This window comes from Euleptes europaea, chromosome 4, assembly GCF_029931775.1.
Source record: "Euleptes europaea isolate rEulEur1 chromosome 4, rEulEur1.hap1, whole genome shotgun sequence".
NCBI classification, from domain to species: domain Eukaryota; kingdom Metazoa; phylum Chordata; class Lepidosauria; order Squamata; family Sphaerodactylidae; genus Euleptes; species Euleptes europaea.
The window spans coordinates 64691106-64716322 of record NC_079315.1 but is presented as its reverse complement, the minus strand read 5'-3'; the positions used below and the strand labels follow the sequence as shown (position 1 = coordinate 64716322).

The 25217-nt window shown below is 41.5% G+C and overlaps 1 protein-coding gene across 1 annotated transcript in view; it reads left to right on the top strand.

Moving 5' to 3' along the window:
• The window catches only part of GRAMD2B (GRAM domain containing 2B), a 32239-nt gene extending 20065 nt beyond the window's left edge, over window positions 1-12174 (top strand). The window contains exons 8-15 of the mRNA XM_056848597.1: window positions 40-111; window positions 213-293; window positions 3043-3154; window positions 4717-4839; window positions 7659-7746; window positions 8480-8584; window positions 9171-9264; window positions 12082-12174. Coding sequence (XP_056704575.1) covers window positions 40-111; window positions 213-293; window positions 3043-3154; window positions 4717-4839; window positions 7659-7746; window positions 8480-8584; window positions 9171-9264; window positions 12082-12123 — 717 coding nt within the window. The 3' untranslated portion in view covers window positions 12124-12174. The remainder of the gene's footprint in view (window positions 1-39; window positions 112-212; window positions 294-3042; window positions 3155-4716; window positions 4840-7658; window positions 7747-8479; window positions 8585-9170; window positions 9265-12081) is intronic.
• Window positions 12175-25217: the final 13043 nt, after the last annotated feature.

Sequence of the window (25217 nt, the reverse complement as noted above, 5' to 3'; positions counted from 1 at the left end):
ATGATGTTGAACAATAATTATGGATGGTTTTCTTTTCAGTATATGTTCGTCTCCTTTCTCTCCAGAGACACAGCTTACAAACTATTAAAATCTGTTTGCTGGCATTTAGAGGTAGGCTCTCTCTCTCCTGTATGCTTTTGTATATTGTTTCTCTCCATTTGTGGTGTGTTGGTAATTGATCAATAAGTATTGCTTTAACACTGTATTTTTAGGATGTGAGTGTTGGCAACAGTCCCAATCCTTCTTCTCCAGAAAACAGCTTCAGAGCTGATCGCCCTACAACCTTACCTTTGGTAACTTTCATATTTTACTAATCATATGGATTTAAAAAGGAATTTATATAGGTTAAAATATTTTTAAATTAAATTACAAGTAGTATTTAAGGATGTATAACAAATTCTCAACACAGATTTTTATCATGTTTTTTTAGAGGAGCGTGTGTGCTTTACATCATTGTGGTAATCTAAAACTTCCCGTAAGAAAAGAGTTACGCAAACAGTGACCAAACAAATCTAACTATCTGCATGTGTGATAACATGAGTAATTAGTCATTGAATCAATAAGGAATACTATGCAGAGTCTGGTTGTAAACCGGGGGAGGTGGGGGATCTGAGTCTGTACCTTTCTTTTAGAGCTTTTGGCTTTATGATTAGAAAATTGTTGTATTTAAATAAGGGGAGTAGCATCACAGTGAACTACAGCACCTTTGACAAATTGCATAAAGCACTTGAGAAAATGAGTTGCTTTACATGTTGTAGTTGCCACGAGGCTCCGTATCTCAGTAAAGAGCTCCACTCCTATGCCTAGGATGCATGAGGACTCATTGTGTGACATGATGCTGTCACAATGTTGACCACTGTAATATGTTCTGCACAGGACTGCTCTTGAAGACATAAATTGGGCACCACAATTTAAGAAAGGTGTAGACAAACTGGAATGGGTCCAGAGGAGGGCAACAAAGATGGTGAGGGGTTTGGAGATCAAGTCCTACGAGGAAAGGTTGAAGGAGCTGGGTATGTTTAGCCTGAAGAGGAGAAGACTGAGAGGTGATATGATAACCATCTTCAAGTACTGGAAGGGATGTCATATAGAGGATGGTGCCGAGTTGTTTTCTGTTGCTCCAGAAGGTCGGACCAGAACCAACAGGTTGAAATTAAATCAAAAGAGTTTCCAACAGTTAGAGCAGTCCCTCAGTGGAACAGGCTTCCTTGGGAGGTGGTAAGCTCTCCTTCCCTGGAGGTTTTTAAGAAGAGGCTAGATGGCCATCTGTCAGCAATACTGATTCTATAACCTTAAGCAGATGATGAGAGGGAGGGCACCTTGGCCATCTTCTGGGCATGAAGTATGGGTCACTGGGGGTGTGGGGGAGATATAGTTGTGAGTTTCCTGCATTGTGCAGGGGTTTGGACTAGATGACCCTGGTGGTCCCTTCCAACTCTATGATTCTGTGATTCTAAGAAGCTTCAATTGGTACAAAATGCCACTGCCCATTTATTGGTTAGAGCTGGCTCCTTATCACCCCTCAAGAGGGCTTAGTAATATTTGCAATATGATGATATCTTGTCACATTGTAAAAGTTTGTGTTACAGCTGGGAGTGGAGAACTTTCCACTGGAATACCAATCCCCCATGGTGATTTGAACTGGTTGCATAGATCAAAGGTTACTGTAGCACATTGAACAGTAGTTAGGTAGAATTACATTCCATGAATAGAATATATTCAACAATGGGCAGTCTTTGGCTTTTAGCATATCATATTCTCTCAACCTACCTCACAGGACTATTGGTAAGATAAGCAAAAAAAATTTGAAGTGGTATAGGCTTGATTATTTCTAAAAGTAGAAAACAAGATGTAAGTGAGTCTGATTTCCCCATGAATGAGACCACTATATTAATGTACTTATTTGAGGAAACTAGCTTCAGGAAAGAGAAGGGAGCAGAGAATGAAATGTTGTCATGCTTCCAATAGAACGTTAGATTAAAAAATGTGACATGACTTTTAAATTTAAGCTCATTTCATTAGAGGCATGTGAGTTTTCAAATGATACCCATATTTTCATCGGGAACAGGATGTTCTCCATCCGAGCATCTCTCTAGAAAAGAATTTGTTGCTCAGGCTTTCACACCCCTAAACCATTTGTTCGGCTTTGTTCCATTTTTTAAATTGCCTTGCATATTTTGTATGTTGAGTTGAAAGAGACCAGCTTAGTATATGCAGATATAAAATATTAGCAGTGTTTAATAGGAAATCCCCTAATTGCACGTATCAGGTAGTGATAGAGTTGTTAGCCTCCAGGTAGTAGCTGGAGATCTCCTGCTGATCTGCAGGCGACAAAGATCAATTCACCTGGAGAAAATGGCTGCGGTGTCCGGGCCTGCGTGCCAGCGCTGGGGCCACTCACACCGACGTGCGCCTTCCGGGCGCCGGTGGTATAGGCCCCTGCGCCAGTGGAGGCTGGTGTCAGCCTCCTAAGGCCTTTCAGCCCGATTTTCAGGAATGGGCTGTAATTTAGATGGTCCTTGTTGTATACTTCTGTCTTTATACATTTCAAACAATAGATCACATTTCACTGGATTTCCTAGGCCTGCAAAATGTCTAGCTTGTGGTCACACACCTCTGAAGTTTTATTTGTCCCTTATAGGTTTGCAGCACTTATTCAGAATATTCAGTCTCTCGGATTAAAGAACTGGTAAACTGCAGTTTATCTCACACAATGAATTACCCCAAGGGACTTCTTACAGGCATGTTTGCAGCTACTTAGAAGCAAACTGCACTGGGAGTTAAACTGCAGTATTTCTTTTCCACAATTATATGAGATTAATTATAAATATTTGCAAACTAGATTAGGTTGAAAGAGTGTGATTTGATAAAGTCTATCTGCTGAGCATCGTGAGACTGGTGTATAATGAGGAATCTGTTCATAGAACTATGTTGCCTCAGACATGCTGAAAGTCTCACTGTTGTGCATCACTGAGGGCGCAAGGGAAATAGCAAACATGTCCTTCAATCATAGCTGGCATTTCTGTTGCTTCTTCCCTTTAGGATTTAAGCGGAGATTATTCTGAACTGGATGGCATCATTCTGCAGCGGAGGCAGGAAATGGAAGAATCTAGCAGTACTGGTTCTCAGACTCCAGAATTGGAACATTTTCAAGGTTAGGATACTGTTTTGGGGTTCAAGTGTATCTTGATATTAATTATTATTTAATTATATTTATTTTAATATTTGTTGCACTGCCTTTCCACCCAATTTAGGGTCCCCAAGGTGGAAAACAATCAAAACAATATTTGAAATACTGTCAAAAATATGTAAAATAATCAAAACAATTAAAACATATAAACACATAAACACTGAGAATACAAACAAGGGGGGGAACTGTAGCTCAGTGGTAGAGCATCTGCTTGATATGCCGAAGGTCCCAGGTTCAATCTCCGGCATCTCCAGTTAAAGGAACCAGACAAGTAGATGATGTGAAAGACCTCTACCTGAGACCCTGGACAGCCGCTGCTGCTCTGAGTTGACAATAATGACTTTGATGGACCAAGGGTCTAATTCAGTATAAGGCAGCTTCATGTGTTCATGTGTTCAAGGAGGAGGGCTAATGATAGTTAATGAGGGAACACTAAACCAAACAAAAAAGTATTCACTTGTTGGCGGAAGACAACAATAGAGGGAGACAGATTAAGTCCCTGGGAAGATCCAAAGTTTTGGCACCACAACTGAGAAGGTCCCTTCTCTGCTTGCCACCCCTCTAGACTCAGACGGCAGGGGCACATAAGGTAGGGCCTTTGAGGATGATCATGATCCCAAGCTGTATATGGCTTTATAGGTCAATTCCACCACCTTGAATACTGCCTAGAAACAAATTGGGTGCTAGAGGAGGAGGAGGAGAAGGAGGTTTTTATATGCCAATTTTCTCTGCCTTTTAAGGAGAATCAAACCAGCTTACAATCTCCTGCTTCACAGGTGCCACGGCAGCAAGAAGGACAACACAGCAGGAAAGGGCAAGCCCGACATCAGGTCAGAGGAACCTGGACACAATAAGTTTAACATCATAATGTGTAGTTTGTGCTTTACTTATTAGATAAGCCAGCATGGTGTAGTGGTTAAGAGCGGTGGCTTGGAGCGGTGGACTCTGATCTGGAGAACCGGGTTTGATTCCCCACTCCTCCACATGAGTGCTGGACGCTAATCTGGTGAACTGGGTTGGTTTCCCCACTCCTACACATGTAGCCAGCTGGGTGACCTTGGGCAAGTCCCAGTAATCTTAGAGCTCTCTCAGCCCCACCTACCTCACAGGGTGTCTGTTGTGGGGAAAGGAAAGGAAGGTGATTGTAAGCCAGTTTGATTCCCCCTTAAGTGGTAGAGAAAGTCGGCATATAAAAACCAACTCTTCTTCTTCTAGATCTATTCCTTAGTTGAAAATCACTACTTTTAAAAATTAGCTCCCTACAAATATTGCTTAATCCAGTGAGACTATTTTTTTTCTGGCTGGGATAATGTGCTGAGTTATACAAAGTCCGTAAAAGGAATACCTTGCCCTTGAGCACCAAGTTCTGATTAACAGAGAAGTCCTTCCCGAAACACAATATATCTTATTGCAATGGTAGCAGTAGTATAAACATTAGTGGGATAAGATTGCACTTTACGTTGTGCAAAATCATTATCAAAGTTGTACACACTTTACTTGTGGCTTTAAATTCTTGTTTCTGGCAGATTACCATGCCATTGACACCAAGACTCATCTGAAAGCCTCCAAGGTAGAGACGCCGCCTGTCCATGCAGATGTACAGTCAAAATGTTTGTGTGATGGCAAAGTCAAGAATGTTTCTTGCAATGGTAAATAAACTAGATCCAGCTTTGGGGTAAGGGGCAGGGCGGGTTTGCCTTCTTCCCTCAGTTCTCCATATTTTGCATTCAACCCCCAGTTTTTGCTATAAGAAGCAAAGATGCAATTGAGATGTGCATAGATAATACTTGTTATTTATTTTTAAAGGCAGAAATCTGGAGTGGTGGGGAAGATGGTAGCATATCTTAGTATTTTTAATGGATTCTGAGAATTGAAGCAGGAAGGAGAGAATAAAGCACTGGTGGACAGCTGCACATTTTTTATATATTTAGAAGCAATGAGCAAAGGTTTAGTAAGTGTGTCCTAGTTTCTAATCCTTTAGCAGACCTAGCTCACATACTGGAAGTGGAAGCCTTTTTCCCCAGCTGTGCTTTCATTTAATTATAGCTGAGAGTTTCCAGATGCCATCAGATTCCATGATAAGCATGAAAGGAGATGCGGCTCAGTGGCAGAGCACATGCTTTGCGTGCAGAACATTCCAGTTTGATCCCCAGCATCTACAATTAAAGGAATCATAGGCAACAAACGTGTCCAGGGCTAGGGGAATACCTGGTCTTACCAGGAGGTTGCCCCAGGAGGGTCACTGCAGCTGTGGGGCTGCTCCTCTTGAAAGGGTCACTACCACCCTTGCAGCTTATCAAGAGCAGCTTTGACTGGCTCAAGGGGCAGGGTGGGACTACACAGAAAGCTGAGGAAGCTCCTCATAATCGGCTGCTAACTGCTGAGAGATATGCTTAGCTTGGCGTACGGCCTTTAAAAGAGTCCAGGATAGTGTTGCCAGCTCCAGGTTGGGAAATACCTGGAGATTTTGGGGGCAGAGCCTGAGGAGGGCAGGGTTTGGGAAGGGGAGGGGCTTTAATGCATAGAGTTCAGTTGCCAAAGCAGTCATTTTCTCCAGGGGAACAGTTCTCTATCGTCTGGAGTTGTAATAGCAGGAGATCTCCAGCTAGTACCTGGAGGTTGGCAACCCTAGGCAAGGATGAAGGCCAGTTAGGATACTCCAGCCATTCTCTACTGGTTGCATCAGACAGGACTGACAAGAGAAACCAAGTGGATGGAAACACTCTCCCCAGTTCTGGGGCCACCTTCAACACCAGCATGGCATTGTGCTAGGAGGCTTAACCTCCAGAGGGGACAGCTATGACACACACCCCTGTTTAAAAAATCTTGGGAAAGACCTCTCTCTCGGAGTCCCTAAAAATGACTAGCAATCAGAGAAGGCCATAGAGCAATGGACCAATGATGTGAGTTGATAGGAGGAAGATGCATTTATTTAAGAAAGCTGCAAGTGTTCAATTGTACAAGAACAACTTTGCATGTTTCCAGAATTCTTCTCTGGGTCCCATCGTTCTGGATATAGTTAACAATGCATATTGTAAACTGATTTGTATATCTCTCCCACATGACTGAGAGATCCATTAAACAATTGATCATCTATTTAAACTATGGACTTTTTAATCAAAGCTTTCTTACATATAAGTGCCCTGTGCTGATGGCATTACCATAAACAGTAAGTTCAGTTGATTTAAGATGTAATACATTTGTGTTTCATAGGAGACAAAAACTTGTCAACTTTTTTTCAATCTCTTCAAAACATTATTTACATTAAATATGACAGTATCTTAATTGGTGAAAAACAAAACATTAAATCCTATGTAGTGATTTGGCAGCTCTGGACTGCAGTCATACCCATATTTAACTACCATTAACCAGATGTGTGTGAACTAGGTTTGCCAAACTCCAGGTACTGAGCAAGGAAGAGTAATTGTAACAAACACACAAGCCACAAAATTCTGTGATTCAAAGCTGAGTATATTCAAGGTAATGATGCTAAAGTAACATATGTAGCTTAAACATGCATAATTGCATCAATATGTATGCACCAAGCAGTACACAAATTCTCTACAACAACATGGTGCATACATACATATTGATGCAATTATGCATGTTGAAGCTACTTATGTTACTTTAGCATCATTACCTTGAATATACTCAGCTTTGAATCACAGAATTTTGTGGCTTGTGTGCTTGTTACAATTCCTTTTCCTTGCTCAGCCCAGTAACAGCACACATCTTTACATAAACTCCAGGTACTAGCTGGAGATCTCCTGCTCTTACAACTGATCTCCAGCCGATAGAGATCAGTTCACCTAGAGAAAATGGCTGCTTTGGCAACTGGACTCTATAGCATTGAAGTCCCTCCCCTCCACAAACCCCGCCCTCCTCAGGCTCCTCCCCAAAAACCTCCCACAGGTGGCGAAGAGGGACCTGGCAAACTAGTGTGAACCCAGCTTGTTGCCTAGTTTGTGTGTTTTCCTCATTCCTTCCTTTTTATGTGGATTGCAATGAAGGAATTCTCGCTAGAAATAACTTTTGCTACCCGAAACATATGAAAGCAGGCTCACAGATCAACCCCCACTCCACCAAGATTCTAAGCCTGAATTAAACCTCAGGTCCATGCATATGTCAGTAATGATGGTTTGGAACTTGCTGAAAATTTCCACGATGAGAAGGGTTTCTGTCAGCAGAGTGTGATTTCCTCATTTCCCCCCCCCTTCCCTCTGTAGCCACAACTACATCCCAAAGATGGTACACTTGGGGGGCAGGGGTACTCCAGGAACAGCATAAGGGGTGAAGTGGAGGTCTGCAGTGAGTGGAGAGATTGGTGGAAATCCCCCCCTTCCATCAGCAGAAATCCTCTGTGGTATCCAACCCAGTGTCTGATAGTCTCACGTTGTATGTTTAGTTATGTTATTTTCAGATTTCAGTGGTCTAGACAGCTGGACATAAATACTTTGTTCATTTATAGTTCCTCCTACAATCCTTGGGTTCTTCTACAGAATGAATTACCAGAAGTTTTTATCTGTGAACCACATACTTGTTTTATATGCAGTTCTGTAAGTATAAACTATCTCCCCCACCACCACCACCACCACTGTATGCCTAAGGGCACTTTCACAGTAAAGACTGTGCTAATATAAATCCAGGATGTGTTCTGAGTGTTGGGCTTCCTGTGGTTTAGTAAAGGGTTTAGTAATTCCTGCTTCTTATTTATTGCACACCATTAAACATCTGAATATATTCCACATGAAAAGTTTCTGTTGTGCAAAATGGCAGGAGGAAAATGTGACTTTTCTAAATCGCTCATGGTTGTATGTTGTGGATAATAGGCTTATTTAATTTCCAAAAGCATATTACCAAACTCCCAGAGGCTGATTGAAGGAAGACTGAAAGATTTTTGGAGCAGCCGGTAGCATCACAAACCTCGTGACAGATACATGAATCAGCACAGCTAGGTTTGAGTTGCAGTAGTAGAACATCAGAGAGTAAATCCTGTGGTAAGATATGGGATGTCTCTCTCTGTGTCAGTAGTGCAAGTATCTATGAGATCAGCCTTTCAACAGAATCTTCTACAGCAGGGGTCCCCAACCTTGAGGCTTGAGCTTTTCTTTCTTAAACTGAAATATTTCAGCTTTGTTGGGTTGGGAATTTGAACGTTAAATCCTTAATAATTTTAGATAGCTAGATTAATGTAAAGCATGACTTAAATCTCTTTCCATTATCAGCAAATTTCTCCCTGTTTTGCCTGATGGTCGTATGTCCTTTTAACTTCCCACTCTTCTTCTACAGTGTCTGTATACTAATTTTCTCTACATTCTACATGAGATATAAAATCCACATTCTGGAGGAGCAACTTGGTTCCATAGCATCCTTTGTGGATTTGCATATTAATGAGTAAGAATATTTTTTTCTTTAAAGAAATCCTCTGTCTTTTTCCACTTTAATATTCATCCTGCTGGATTAAGTTTCCATATGTTATTTCAGAGTTATCAAGGTCATCTTCCCTAGAGTTGTGCTCTGCCTCTTCATCAAATTATCACTTTAAAGCACTCATTAATGAAGTTTCCCATTTGGTAATCTATAGAGAGGCAAAATTCATACTGCAAGGTAATTAGGAGAATAGGAGTAATACGTGGGAACTAGCTCAAAAGCTGTACTCTTGTTCCCACCGAGTCCTATGACTTCGTTTAAAAAAAGCTTTCTATGTAAAAGTAGCTCATGTCGAATTTTATTTGAAAGTATCTAGTTATCATAATTGAGGGGAAATGCACACAAATGTTAAATGCTTTGAAACTCAGAAGGCAAAAATATGTGAAGTTGGCCCTAAATATCATGTGGTAACAGAATATGCAAGGAAGCAACACTGAAGCAATTTTACTATTTCTGGTTGCTTATATCTCCATCTTGTCTGCAATGATCTGCTTGTTCATTTTCCAAGTGTCCTCTTTCTCCCTTTCCCCACCCACATCCATCATTTCAGAAATCCAACGCAGGAAGACTTGGAGTCTCATCTGCATCTTAATGTGGCTGGTCTCTGTAAGGAGCTAATGGCTAACCTTATCAAACTGGAAAAGGTGTGTTGTAGTTCAGTAATTCTCGATCTAAAAATTGTGTCAGGCTAAAAAAATCCATCAAAGTTGCAGGACCTTCTAAACCTTAAAAAAACAGCAACTGGTTTGCAGTTCTGTGCAGGTAGACTCCAGACTAAGCCGACTGAAATCAGAGAATTTAGGATGGAGCCACTCTGCATAGGATTGTCGCATTAAGGATGCAAGGCAAAGTTAATGTTTATAAAGGTGGTGTGGTGTTTAACTTGGTGCTCTGGTTGAGTGGTAGTAGGGTACTTGCTTTTCATGGAGAAGGTTCTATAAGCTATAGAGCGGGCTATATGTGCAATAAAATTAAATAAATCCCTGGCATCCCCAGTTAACGGGATCTCAGATTTTGGGAAATACTTTTCTCTGCCTGAGACCTGGAGAGTCACCACCAAACAGAGCAGGCAAGGAACAAATCACCTAATTTCATGTTGGGCAGTTTCATTCAACAACAAACTCCAGAGCTCTGATGGAGCATCTGTACACACACATGTGCCAAATTAGTCACCTAACTTTCCTGGTAAGCATTTCCCAAGCTGGAACCTCAACCCTAAAAGCTCCCTGGTTGTTTTTTAAAAAAACGCCTCTACATTCTTAAGCACCAGCAGATTCATTGCTGAACACCCCCATGTGGAGCAACCAGATTATCCCCATGAACGACGACGCATGGAGAATCATAGCATCTGAGCCGACAGAGCCACAACTTCCCATTTTTTAATAAGCGTAGTTGTGGGGAAACTTGAAGGGATCGGTTTACCTGCTGCTGTTCTCTGTGAGATTGAGCCTTTGGGGACATATTGAACCTTTTCCCAGTCTGTAATGCAGTTGTCAGAGTTTCATGTGACAGACAAAGCCTCATGGGGTGGGGGGATCCTCTTAATCATTCACTCTTTTTCCCAAACAGTTTTGAAATTCCAGCAGACAGGGCTCGCCTACCGCTGTTTGTCATTAAAAGCGCTGTTTGTCTAGTTGTCTGCTCCCTGCAGATGGCATCTGTTCTGGTTCATTTGCTAACTGCAGAAATAAATGTATCGCTAACCCCTACCAGAGAGATGAAATGGAGGCTACATCTAGGCAGGGAGCTCATGTCCACTAGGTTAAATTCATACCTTCTCCGAAAAACAGTAATTGCAACTGAGAGGTTGCACCCACACACACACACACACACACACACACACACACACACACACACATCTGCCTTACTTCCTACCCTTATATGAGATTGTCTTACTTCCTTCCCCACATTCTGACGGAGACAGTGTCTGGTTCAATTGTAATGTCTGGAAGAACAGAACATTTTAATATGTATGCAAATCTATATTACTTTTTGCGTTTGCACATGCGTTTAGATTTTGTTTTTGCTTCATGTGCTAATAAAAGTCTGTATCAGAGGTACTCCACAGCTGCATTTAGCACAGCCTGAGGAGAGGTATGAAATATATGTATATACTATTTTCCTCTCCATCCTACAGTGTTGGGCCAGTTTATTATGAAGGAAGTCCTCATAAATTTACTTAAATAAGATGGACTAATGCTAGTCAAACTACTCCTGTAGTAACTTATCCCAGTGCTAATTTCTGTTCATATATTCTGGGAAAGAGAAGTTGTTACCTACACCCAAAGAGAATGGCACACAGCCTGGCTTTTCAAAACACTGTTGTCATGGACAAACTGGCAGATCAGCTATTCCAACTTCTTTCTGTCCAGTGTCGTCTTTGTCCATTCTAATTCCACAAAGTGGCAAGCTATAAATATGGGTTTCTTTAGGATCCACACCAAGTTTGATGTGTGAGTGAAGCAGCCATAGAACCTCTTCTCTGCATGCTCAGCTGTAGTTTTTGGAATTGCTCAGTACCTGATGACACAAACCATGCATGCAGTTCTAGTACTAGGCCACTCATTACTGAGAGGAAGAACTCGTGATAGTAACCATTTAGTCTCAGCATTGCCTTTGCTATTTGCATTGTGCTCTTCAGCCTTCTTTAACTGTAGAACAGACTGGCTGCTCTTCTGCTGCAGGTTCCCTATAGCACAGACAGCAGAAATATCCCCAAGTAGGTCCACCTTCTCACTTCCAATTTCTCACTTCTAGGGGAATATAAGAAAAAAATCCACTTCTAGCAACCTCTTACTTTAATGCCATGCAGAATTTAGCACTACGTATGCATAAGAACATAAGAATGTAAGAAAAGCCATATTGAATCAGACCAAGGCCCATCAAGTCCAGCAGTCTGTTCACACAGTGGCCAACCAGGTACAGACTGGGAGAAAGGCTGCTGCTGCGGTATGAATGATCTGACAAGTTCATAAAGAGTGTTTGTCAGTCCAAGAGGAAGACTTCCATTTACGATGGAATTAACAGGCACATGGAGCTTGTGCTGAATACAGTTTTGTGCAGCAAACCTCTTAAAACAGATTTAACCATGCTTGGTGCTCTGGTGGTGGAAAGTGCCATCGAGTCACAGCTGACTTATGGCGACCCCGTAGGGTTTTCAAGGCAAGAGACGTTCGGAGGTGGTTTGCCATTGCCTGCCTCCGCGTGGGCTGAGAGAGTTCGGAGAGAACTGTGACTGGCCCAAGATCACCCAGCAGGCTTCATGTGGAGGAGTGGGGAATCGAACCCAGTTCTCCAGATTACAGTCCACTGCTCTTAACCATTACACCATGCAGGCTCTCATACGCTAGCTCAGATAAGTACTCTAATTCAGATAAACTGTGGAACTGGGCTGTTTGTGTACTGCAGAAGCACATGTTTCCCCCTAAATCCTTTCATTTCTGTCTTTTTCCTTATTAAAGATACAGAGCAACTTACAGAGGCTTCTTGAAGATCGTGGATGAATCGCCAGTCCCTTGGGGCTACCTCATACCTCACCATGCTCCTGTTAAGCAATTCCAAATATGACATGACACTCTGCAGGCCAGAGTGGCATCGTTCCACTGAATCCAAAGCCAGAATCTTATTGTTTGCAGCTCTTGTACGCAGCAATGAGTTTGTATCTGTCCAATAAAGTGTGTCTATTCAGAGGAAGCCTTTCTGTTATCTATAATGGTGTGAGAATAACTGACAATACTGAACTTGGCACTTTGCTATATTGCTAAATCTGCAGTCGTTCCATTTATGTTGAGTGTGTGCTTTTCGGTCTTAATATGGTGCAACTATGAACAGTGCTTGGCCTTTGTGTAATTTGCTGAAAAACTGGGTGTCTTTCAGATGCTTATCTTTGATGGCACGCATCCGTTTGTTTTGCTTCCTTTCCTGCTCAGTCGTAGAAGGTTGGTCATATCTCTAAAATGCAATCAGCTGATCCCTCTGGGTTTCATTCTGCAAGATACTGGATGACGTCTTTTTTTTCCTTGGATTGTGTTGTTGAAACTCCATACTGTGTTGCCAAGTGACCCAATTCTGCACACAACACTGTTAAGGACAAAATTTTGACTCCCCCCCCCCCCTAAAAATCTCCATGCCACAAAACACTTCAACTGCTAACTTAAAATGTCAGGCTGCTGTTAAGGGGTGACCTGATACTCTTAATTCTATGATTGACAGAGCTAATGTATTGTCAAAATTTGGTCCATTAGGTACAGAAATGAAGTAGATACAGGCATTGTGAAATTAGATATCATTTTGTCTGATACCTAATTACCTTGTTTGCTTTGAAACTGTTTTTCAAGTAATCCAGAAGTTAGAATAAAACATTAAATTAATATTATCTCCACAAGTCATTTAATTAAACTGATTTCTATAGAAAGCAAATTTGAGTTGAAAAATGTTACCCATAATGTTGACAGTGAAGTGAATGGTCTGGGGACTGCCCAAAGGCAGACAATCTGCAAGCTACTTAAAACTGAGGAGGGGTCATGTTTCACTGGTAGAACATCTGATGTGTATGCAGAAGGTTTCAGTCCCCAGCATTTCCAATTCAAAGGATGAGGTGAAAGGTGATGAGAAAGACCTCAATATGAAACCCTGAAGAGCTGCTGCCAGCCTGAGTAGACAGTGCTGACCTTGATGGACCAATGGTCCATTAAGGCAGCTTCATGTGTTCCAACCGGCATACTTTGATTTGAACCAGTTTAGTCCCATACAAAGTTTATTCAAATTTAAGTACATGTCTTACTGGGTTTGGGGTGTGCAACTTATATCCATTTTTATAGAGATTTTAATTAATTTCTGCTCAATCTAACGGGAGTGGAGCAGATTCTAAACAAATTATGTAGCAGGAACCAGTAGCTCAATGGTGTTTTAAGTGTGAAGAAACTAATTTTTTTTCCAGCAGAATATCCACAACTCACCTTCTAATTCATATTTATGGGTTGCATTGTTCACTACCTTGAATGGACAAGCTTGTAGGAGTGAGTTCTGCTACCTCCTTCCCTACTGCAGCTCCCTTAGCTTCATGCAAAGCCGCTCCTTAGAACTGGGGGCCCCTTGGAAATTCTGTGGTGTGTAGCACGTAGGACTGGAACTCGAAGGAATGAATAGAAATCGCCCCTTCCCACTCTTAGCACGAGCTCCATGATTCATATAGGAAGTGTAGGAGAAACAACACTCAAATTTCTCCCTTCCAACTGCAGATTCCTGATGCCACATCCCGACCATTAGAAGCGCCTTTTAGTGAATTGAGGGAAATAGCATACACAACTGTGAAAGACTCCTTTCAGGATAGTATAGGATCCAATCTTTTTTCCCCCACAGTGCCTTACCAATGCACACACTGGTGATCGCATTCTTGTATGCCAGATAGATGAGAAATTGATGAGAAATTATTTAAAATTCCTCAGAGCTGACATCAGACAGTGTTCTGTTTACATGTTAGTGATATATCTTATCATTTCTGTGAAATGTAACTTATTTGTTTTTAAAATAAACTCGAGAAAGGGCAGTGAGTGTGCGTATGCTTTCAAGTGTGTCTGAGTTTGAAGCTAATCCTGTACTGTGTTGTACTAATAATAAATGAAATGGAAATATGAAGGTGGCAGTCGACATCATACCTTTGAGTAACCAGATGTTTCTTACAATAGACTTTTCAATGTAAATAAAGTGGAACATGCAAGCCAGTCAACTTTGTTGTAACCAGAATTTTTGGATGTGTCTCTGGTGCAAGTCTGCCTCTGTTCTTCTAGCCCTAGAAATTTTCGCTGTGTGCTTTTGTCGTTCTTTAACAATATAGAAGGTTTGGGAGTTGTCCATGCTCTTTGTTCTACATGGCAAAATTCCGAGAAAGGTAAGTCCAAACAAAATCAAATAGAGGTTATGTAAGAATATTGTGTAAATACTAAGAACTGGGCACTTCCTCATTACCTGATTTAATCTCATAGGTGTGCTAGACATTGAACAAAAAAGGAATACTAGAGAATTTAGACAAAAGACTGATGTGGAATTTTACTCCCTAATATGATGTGGAATGCCATGTGGATTATTTTCAATTAAAAAGCTACCACCTTATTTCAACATAGCACTATATCTGTCCAGTTTCACAATTTGCTTTTATAAAGGATCTAAGTAGGGTGTGGTTGTTGTTGGCCAGTGGTTTGGCATCCTACTTTATTAGGTATAATTGTCAGCTCCTTAAGTTCTTAAAGTCCTTAAATTTATCAGATTGTTTTTATGCCTTTTTAAAGCCTGGTCCCAAACCTTTTAAAAAAGGTTTCAATATTCAGTTCTCAACATTTTGTTAAAAGTTTGGGATCAGTTTTTTTTAAGAGTGTGGAACTAATTCACACAATGCCATTCTTGGAGAAACTTTCCTATATGCACTGGGCAATCACAGCTGTCACATGTTAACATAATTTCCTTCACATAAATGATATTAGAGCAGGACATAAATCTTGAGTAGGAAACCCTTGAACCATCGAAGTGTAAGCTGCCTTGAGCAGTATCACTGTAGCCCAACAGGATTGAGTGCCAACTTCAAAGGAGTAAAATAAACCAAAGTGACTCGAGAGAACAAGCAGAGCCTGCCTTCTGAGGTCTGGTTCTTACATTACATTTTATAGATCTCAAACTGTGAGGCTGTAGATAATAGAATGGCTTGGTCCAGACATAGTGTGAAACTGGTTATTTTAACTATGGTTAACTTATGAAACCAAGATTCAGTTCATTTGTGCAAGGGGAAATTTGCGTTTGGTTTGCTGCAGTTTTCTGCTCCAAATTCTCAAACATCATATGTATGAGGGATTCTCTCCCCCCACCAAAAAAAATTCCAGGAGTACCTTGTGATTAATTAGGCATCCCCAGGGAATCACGGAAGTTCTTAGTCTCTCCCCATGAAAATGCAGCCTTGTTGCTCTTAAAGGGACTGCATGTGCTTTTGCTCCCCACCTTTCTTCAACACCTCTCTTCAGTGTCTTCCTGCACATTTTATGAAGGTTTGACTCCCTCTTTTGTGCTTTGCTTTGAGGGAAGGAGATGGATGGGAGGGACCGACACGTGGGAGGGAGAAACCAAAATGGGTGTGGGGAGAGAAACCCCCCCCCCAAGTTAAGAGCTATGCATGGAATTGGGGGGGATTTGCGTCGCTCTTGCCTCGAAGCAGTATTTAAATTCATTCTAAAACAGGATCCTAGAACTGCAGGGGAAGAACGAGGCCAAAGCAAAGTCACGTCTGAAGGTTGATAAAATCATGAATGCAAAGGAAGCCTCAAAGCAGTCCAGCAGGGACTGCGAACTAACTACCCCTGCATAAATGGCCTCAGTGTGCAGATCACTCAAATCTTGGCTTGCCCCAGCATACACTGGTTTAATGCCTTTGCTCTGTATCTGGGCACACCAGTACCAGGGACAAGCTAGGATTAAGCCAGTTTAATTAGCCCTTGGCTTTGTGTGATACTGAACTGAGTCCAAATTTTACAAGAACCGGGATTTGTGTGCATCAAGTTCATTGAGGCAGGGTTGCCAGCTGGCAGCATTTGGGTGGAGCAGGAGCATTTGGGAGGCAGAGACCAGGGAAATGGTGATGTGCAATGCCATGATGTAACTTCCAGGTGAGTGATGGCATGGTGTCATATGATGATCTAGGAATCTCCTATGCTTCCACTGCCCCATCAAGCAATGGTGGAGGTTGGAGTAGTGGGGGTGAGAGGTTGCCTGGCATAGGCAACCTGGTAAGTCTAACTGGGCCATTGTTCAGCTGAGGTTGGGAGGTCAACAAGTGGCTCCATACTGAATGTATTTGGCACCTACAGTAGATTTGTTGAGTTAATTTTATTCAAATTAAACCATTATAAGCAAGAAAATTCCTCCTGAAACATTTCCAAATGAAGATGGCACTTAGGTTATAAATTTTGTGGTAACACTACCCTGCTGTCTCATGGCTGTGTACTACTATCTCCTGAACTATTTATTCCCTTTTCACCATATTCATTGACAATAGGATTCATCTTTGTTACCCCAAACATATTACATAACTCATGCCTTACCAGTGAAACTCAAATACCAATAATGGGTTTGGCTCCGATCTTAAATTAAAGCTGTAGGTGTACTCAATGACGACAACAACATTAGAGAACGTGGTATGCATATTTTGTATCGCTAAGAACCGCAACCCGTTGTGGCAACAGTTTTCCATATCAATTGGCAGCTTGACCTTAATATTGGAGTCAACATGGACCAGTATGTAGAATTTGGATTTAGATGACCTAAATTAAAAGCCTTGTTCTGCAACTTGAGGCAGCTTCTTATAAAACAAAACCTGGTGTCACCGTTTGGATTAATTTTATTGATTATCAAGCAATTTATACTCATGCAAAATCACTATGTAGCATGCCATACAAAAATTCCCAGCCAAAAAAAAAAAAACTTGACTTCATTTTGGAATGTCTGAAACTCCCCTCACCCACACTATTGAAAGTCACTGTCTTTTACTGTAAACTACTTTCAAACCTTGTTGTGAGGTTCAAATTAAATAAACATGTATTACCGTGATCATAAAAGAAATCCAGTTTCCATATGTTTCAGAGAACTAGTCATGTTAATTTGTGGTAGCAGAGTTCTGAAGTACCTCAAAGGCAACATGATACTGCAACATGAACTTTCATTACAGTTTACATCATTAGATAAATCTTAGTCTTCTAGTGTCCACACAACCAAATACAGAAGTACCCTTTTATTACAGCTTTCTTCTCAGGTTTAGTACTCATTTATTACCTCAGCTATAAAGATTTCCTGCACTGGCTAATCATAGGCTAAATCCTGATACAGTGAAAAAACTAAATAATATTTTAAACAAGTTGTTTTTCCAATATTGAATTCAGTAAGTTAAACAGTTTAAACCCATCCTTTTCCCCCCCAGATCTTTCTGCAACCCTGGGACATTTTTCAGCTGTTCATTCCTCCAGTTTCTGGATTCAAGTATCATTAGACTTAGCCATGTTGAGAATTAGATATATTGAGGATGGTTCTTTTCGATATAAAAATGAAAGGTCAAATATAAACTTCACTATTACCTGAAATAAATGTGTTGGATTGAACATGTACATACATCTTCTTTACCAACATAATGTCAGACATCCTAGTACACCACCACCCTAAGAACAGTTGTTTGCCACAAATTTGCCACAAGGTTGCCAAGTCCGGGTAGGGAAACACCTGGAGATTTTGGGGGTGACACCTGGGGAAGGTGAGGTTTGGAAAGGGGATGGACCTCAGTAGGGTATAATACCATAAAGTCCATCCTCCAAAGCAGTTTTTTTCTTCAGGGGGGACTGATCTTGGTCATCTAGAGATCAACTGTAATAGAGGGAGATCTCCAGGTGCCACATGGAGATTGGCAACCTTCTACAGAAAAGATCTAAAGAAAAAAAACATTGAACCAGAGCTATTGACAAGATTTCTCCTTAGTGCCACAAATAATTTGGGTTACTTCATACATTACTTTTCCCCATGTGAATCTCTGAGACCTATGTTTGAACTGTTCCACAAGGGTAGTAGGCAAGGAAATATGAAGTCTAAATAGGATAGCAGGAGCCCTGTGGCGCAGAGTGATAAGCTGCAGTACTGCAGTCCAAGCTCTGCTCACAACCTGAGTTCAATCCCGACGGAAGTCGGTTTCAGGTAGGCAGCCTTGAGCCCTTCCGAGGTCGGTCAAATGAGGACCCCAGCTGTGGGGCAGGGCATCCTGCAGGAGCCAAAGTGCCTCAGACAGGTCCCCCAGCAGCCTCTCAATGTGCATCTGAATGGGACTTTGCTCTCCCCTTTGGGTGTTGGTGCAAAGTGCGCCCCCAGTAATGCTTAAGTACCCTCTCTGTGTTTTTCCCACCACCAAAGTGCCTCGCCGCTTGCTCTGTCTGGATGGAAGGGAGATGTCAGACAGAGTCCCGTACCACAAGCCTTATCTTGTGAGTTGTGAAGTGTCCTGGCCGGGGGGGGAGGCTGGGGGGCACTATGGGGTGTTGGGGAGGGGGCTTTACTGCCACAAGGGAGGAAGATGATTGGTTATGCCTGTAATTGGCATCCTGAGCTGCTTGGAGACTATGGGCATGGCAGCAGCAATGGGGGGAGACTTGATTTTTGCATACAATTGACGCCTATGAGCTATGCCATGATTTTTGAAGTTGCAATTTTGTGCCTGTCAGGGGGCGTTCCCAGACTAAAAGGGCTTAGGCAGCCAACTAATTCTGGCCATGCCCCACAAACCACCCACAACCACGCTGGCACAGGGACCTGCGTCTCAGTTGTGCTGGCGCTTGAGCGCCTCATGATAGTGCTGAGGGCTTGCACTGCCGTAACTGGCTCTTACACCGGTGTAACTCAGAGATACACTACCATAAGAGTCAATCTGCTCCCTAAGCCCCTTCGTGCCCCCTGCCCCTTAAGGATTGCACTGTGAGTCACTTTGGGCTACTCTGTCAGTGTCGCCTATCTTACAATTTGGTTGCAAGGCTAAAATGAAAGGAGAATAATATAAGCCACCCTGAGCCCCAACCTTTCTTCCCAAGAGCTCATTTAGTATGTCTCTCCTCCACCATTTTAGCATGCAATTTTACATTTATTCATCCTAGTGAATGTCCCATCTATAAATTAATTACCCTTTTAGTGTAGCTTAGCAACTGCCTAGACCTGGAAAAGAATCCGTATTCTAATTTAACATAACCTTTACAGTAGCCCCACTATTCTGTTAAAGGACTCTGTCTGATCAATAAATCCTAAAATATACTGGATAAGCAAACAAGGAAGGATTTAGAATGGGCCATAAATGCAGCTACTTGAGAGCAGGCTGGTATAAACAGAACACTGTCCAATTGCTTAACAATCAAATATTCTTCCTCTGTTCCTTCGAACTAGCATTTTCCAGTGGCACCCCAGCAGCTTCAGAGACAATTGTAATTAGTGTTACATCTGCTCTGGCATAACAGCAGAGACTGTTATTCCAAGTATACAGAAATAAGGTTGCCCGGTCTGGGTTGGGAAATACCTGGAGATTTTGTGGATGGAGCCTGGGGAAGGTGGGGTTTGGGAAGGGGAGGGGAGGGACCTTACTAGGGTATAATACCATACAGTCCATCCTCCAAAGCAGCCTTTTTCTCCAGTGATCTTGGTTGTCTAGAGATTAACTGTAATAGCGGGAGATTTCCAGGGACCACCTGGAGGTTGGCAACCCTATACAGAAAAGATCTAGGGGGGGGAAACTGAACCAGACTGTTCCTTAGTGTCCTCTCACACTTCAAATAGGGCCCCATCACCATGTTTTATAGGATAATTAGGGAAGATGAGGTATGTGAAAAAATGGCTTGAGCACTGTTGGCCAAAAACTTGCTCTGATGTAGACACTGTCAAGAAGTTGAGGTCCCTCAATTTCTTGGATTGTATTATTTCTTTTGAGTTCAGGCCTAGAAGCCTATGAATTCTGTGTTATTGGGATTTTAGACCAGCAAAATAAGTTTCCTTTTGAAAACTGCTTCTGTAGAGGGAGTAAGGTAAGCCTCAGCTGGTGCTTGTTAAAGCCTTCTCTCCCCTTTCTGGAATGCAAGGCCGTGCATTGCCATAGTAACCAATCGGTCAGCCATCATGACAATGTCCAGGTGCAGGTAGTTCTGTAAGCTTCCTGACCTGAACACCTCTTAGTGAGTCAGCATTTCTGACCAAGCGATTAATTACCAGCTAATTGCTTTCGTTTTCTCAATTGGCTTCTATGAGCTCATCCTTTTGAGAAAACGGATATAAGGACAAACCAGCCCTAAGCAAACTATGCACGCTTTGGGGTACAGCAGGAGAGCAACCCATTTGATTTTGGCCCTTGAGGGGGAATCTCTGGTCAAGCTGACCTGCTTGGAGAAAACTTTGGACAACCTTTTGAAACTTTTGAATGCTGGAAGCATCTTTGGAACTTGGTAACTATAAATCTGATGCAAGAAACCTTTGCCAATCCTTTTGAACCAAAAAGGCTTTTGAATGTACTAGTTAGCTATGCTAAATAGTTATTATTTTCTTGCTTGAAACTTCATGAACCTTTTCTTTCCTGTAAACCAGCCTGAATCTTATAATAAATTGTTAGCCTTTAAATGGATTATGTCTTTTGATTTTGGGATTCCAAGCCTAAATTCTAAGTGCCTTGTTTGAGTGTAAAAACCACCTACCAAAAGAACCTAAGACATTTTGGGAGTGTAATCTTTCCCTGGCAGGCCTCTACCTTGCAGGGTAAGCATTGCACTTAACTTTTGAAGCTTGGCAGGGGTTACTCTGGACCCCGTGCCTGGAGGCTTAACTTTTGGGCCAGAGTTGGTGGCAGCTACTGATTAAACTTGGGGTGAAAGCCTGGAGTTTAATGTTTTGTCCCTTTTGGGAAACTTTTGACTAAACCAAAGCAGCTCCAGCTGGTGGAGGCTGGTTGGAGCTCTTTGACAGACACAAGATGCCATTTGGAGCCCATTTGCAGGCCAGTGGAGCAGTGGTGGTGATGATGAAATCATTCTTCACTCTCTCCAACGTATCAGCAGTGTCTTGTCCAACCCAGTTGCTTAAGATGGTCCATGGCTAACACCACCAATAAAAGTTCCCAGTCTTCAAAGGCTGTCCCACAGAGTGTGCAATGCTGTAATCTAACCTGGTTGTGATCAGAGCATAGATGACTGTAGCCTGTGTTAGAGGTAATTCAGCCCAATGCTATGGTGCTTTTCCCAGCTTTTTGAAGATAAGATTGCTGTAGTTTTATGGGGGGGAATAATTACAAGAACAATCTTTTAAATACATAGTTTATTTTGTTTTTGTAATTTAACATTGAATATATCCAAGCAGGCATTTTGAACCTCCCTGAATCTTCCCCCACATAAATCTTTAAGTGGCATTTGTGGAAGAGTTTCATCCTAGAAGTATGACCATGAAAGTGAACTGAAATGATCTTCTGAAGCAATATTTAATATAATAGCCCTTTTTGATAAGCGCTCACTTGTTTCTCTCAAAATTATACATGTGCATAGAAAAACCTTTATATACAACGGTTAAAGCAGACTGTTCAAATGTAAAAAAAAATCACTACAATAAACATGGGTAAAACAAATCACACAAAGAAATTAAAAGCAGCCTGAACTACTCTCTACTTGCTTCAAATAAATCCATCTAATTCACAGAATAATTTTTTAAAACATGGTGACTAAAAACTTAACAGATTCAGCACCAGGTGAATAGGTAAAGGCAGGAGTTCCAAAGGTGCGTCATCACAATAGCCATTGTGAGTCATCACAATTCTCTCTGACAGCCACCTCCCACTTCACAGGACCTGGGCACATGAAGATGATCTACGAGCTTAACTGCCAGTCAGGTTTGTGCAGAAGCAGGTGGTCCCTTTACACATCCTGGTCTCTGGCTATTTTGGAATTTAAAGATAAGAACCAACACTTCGGATTGTGTATGAAGATGAATAACCAACTGGGGCATTCTTTCAACACTGGTGAGATTTGGTCCCTATAAGCTATACCAGCTGCAAACACGTTGAACCAACAAAAGTTTCCAGTTTTCAAAGGCCGTCCCACAGAGTGTAATGCAGTACTCTAACCTGGTTGTGATCAGAGCATAGATGACTGTAGCCAGATTCTGCTTCATAAGGTGTTGTTTTTAGCTTTTTCACAGGCTCTCTGAAGCTTGGCCTTGTACTCTGTATCCTTAGACCAGCTGAAATCAATTTGCTCATAGACTTTGAACACTGCCTTTTGTTAACTCTCTGAAGATAACCTACCACAAAAATACATTATAGTCACGAAAACTAGGGGACTATAAAACGACAACAATATTAAATACCTTTGCAGAAGCAGGAATACTGTATGGGTACTCTCTGTTTGAAGGCCTTTACTGAGAATTAATATGAAGTTTACATTCTATCCTCTTTTCCCATTATCTCTACTTGTCCCCTATTTAGTCTTTTCTTTCCCCCTGTTCATCAGCTTAGTGTGCCACACAATTGCTTTTTCAGAACAGATATATTTTTCCTACTACAACAGAGTATAAAATTACTATATGTTATTTCATAGAACCAATATTGATTCCAGAGTGGTCCAGTATGGTGGGGGGAATACAATCAGTTTACAATATAGAAGGGATTTCCATTAATGGTTGCTCAGTCAACTGATTACTTACCCATCTGATGTGTATATTTTTTCCTGCCCACACTTTCTTTACATTGTTCACATAGTTGAATGCTTGAATATATTAGTCATGCATAATCAGTTCCAAGTGATGTTGATGGGAAAGTTTCTTTTCCATCCTCAACTCTGAAGCTATTGAGTTTCATGGCCAACACCATTTCCTTCATTTTCTCCATGGTTTCAGATTTCACAGTCGGGGTTGGTTCACAGACTTGCAATAATTTAAATGAATTTAGAGAGCTATTTTAATTTTCCTGTTTCATTTTCTTTTTAAAACCAAGAAGCCACAGCTTCCAATATCTCTGAAGCTATGCCTGTATGATTATGGAGTGGGAGGTGCATGTGATACTAACTAAGGTGTTTGGGAGGTGGTTGCATATAGATTTTTACATTTTCACATTATGGGGATTAGTACACACCAACAATAGATTTTTTTAAAAAAGGAAGAAAAAAAAGACTAAGAAAGTTGCCACCACCCTTCAACATGTAGAAAATGTACATGGATATTCAAATTCCATACCACATAATTATATTTTCATCTCTCCCTGCCCCGGCAATACAGGACCATCTTTTAAATTTTATACTTTAAGAGAGGATTTCTCTCTAGGGTTGCCAACCTCCAGGTACTAGATGTAATAAAAATGCAAGATTCGTGCTATATTGGCTAAGCAAAAAATACAAACAGCACAGTGACCAAATGTATGGTAATGCAACAAGTAGACTCTATTATTCAAGTCAATGGACCCAAACAGAAATCAATAAATGGGAAGCAACATCCAATATGATGGATAAACCATAAGGAGCATGTCATAAACGGTAGATGCAGAGAATCTTAATGTCAATAGTACACAACGCTCCTATAGTCAAATACAGTCTTTCGTGATCAATTCCAGCACATTTGCAATACGCAAAAGGGAAGACTGGTTGCTAATCCCTTTCAAAATGCTTTCATCAGTCGCATATGATTGCGTGCGCAGATGAAATTGACCAGTAGGCGCTCAACGCTCCGTCGGAGCGAACCTGCACAATTGTTGCTTTGGCACTCAATGCCTAGGTCTAACAACACAAAATGTGACAGTATAATACTACAATACAATGCTATGACATATTAAAGTATGACATAGGAGCAGATTGTTGTTAACATAAATAACACATACCCCCAAACAAATGCATACCATTTAATTGGAGGCTCTATCTAGCAGCCTTCCACGCATGTAACATGCTTGAGTCCTCACAAGAGCTATGCTCACAACCATTGTATTACTAGCTTAATCAATTGCAGGTGTAAGGTACAGCGTGTGATCCTCTTAAAGTGATATTACAAAATTACAGAAAATAAATTACAGAAATCAAGACACATCCGATGAGTTTAAACCATAAGGAGACATTGTTTTGAACAGGAAAATAAATCTTGGTTCCTGCTGAAGTAGTATCTTATCTACCGCTGGTGCAACACTTTAGAGACAAAAGGCACTCGGATGATGACATACAGTTTTTTGCCATATGGCAGTATCACTCTAAGCTTTATGTTAGACAGAATGTAGATAAGATACTACTTCAGCAGGAAGCAGCCATGACAGACTTTGAAAAGTACTTTTAAAATTCTCGGGGGGAGGGGCATTTTTCGAGGTAGAGTCACCAAATTTGCAGCATAGCTGCAAGCGACACTCCTTGCATGAGTCCCAAAGTTTGGTGAAGATTGGGTCAGGGGTCCAATTTTATGGGGTCCCAAAGGGCTTGCCCCCCTTCCTCAATAGAAATGCATGATAAAGTATACAATGTTTTTCTATGGAGGAGGGGGTCAACCCCTTCAGGACCCCATAAAATTGGACACCTGACCCAATCTTCACCAACCTTTGGGATTCATGCAAGGAGCGTCCCTTGCAGCTATGCTACGAATCTGGTGACTCTACCTCGAAAAATGCCTCCCCCCCCCCGATAATTTTAAAAGTCCATTGCAAGCATTCATGGGAAACTGAGTTTTCCCACAATTCTTTACTGAGGGAAAGCGGCCATGACAGACTGTGAAAAGTAATTACTTTTAAAATTCTCCCGGGGGGGCATTTTTCGAGGTAGAGTCACCAAATTTGCAGTGTAGCATTGCAAGACTCTCCTTGCATGAACCCCAAAGTTTGGGACAGTGGGTCCAATTTATGGGGGCCTGAGGGTAGTCCCCCCTCCTTCATAGAGAAGCATTGTAAACTTTATTATATATGATGCTTTTACCAGTGGGAAAAGCACCGTATAATATCATTCTCTTCTCTTCCAGTTTATCATCACAACAACAACCCTGTGACGTAGGTTAGGCTGACAGAGAGGGACAGACCCAAGGTCATCCCGTGAGTTTCCAAGACAAA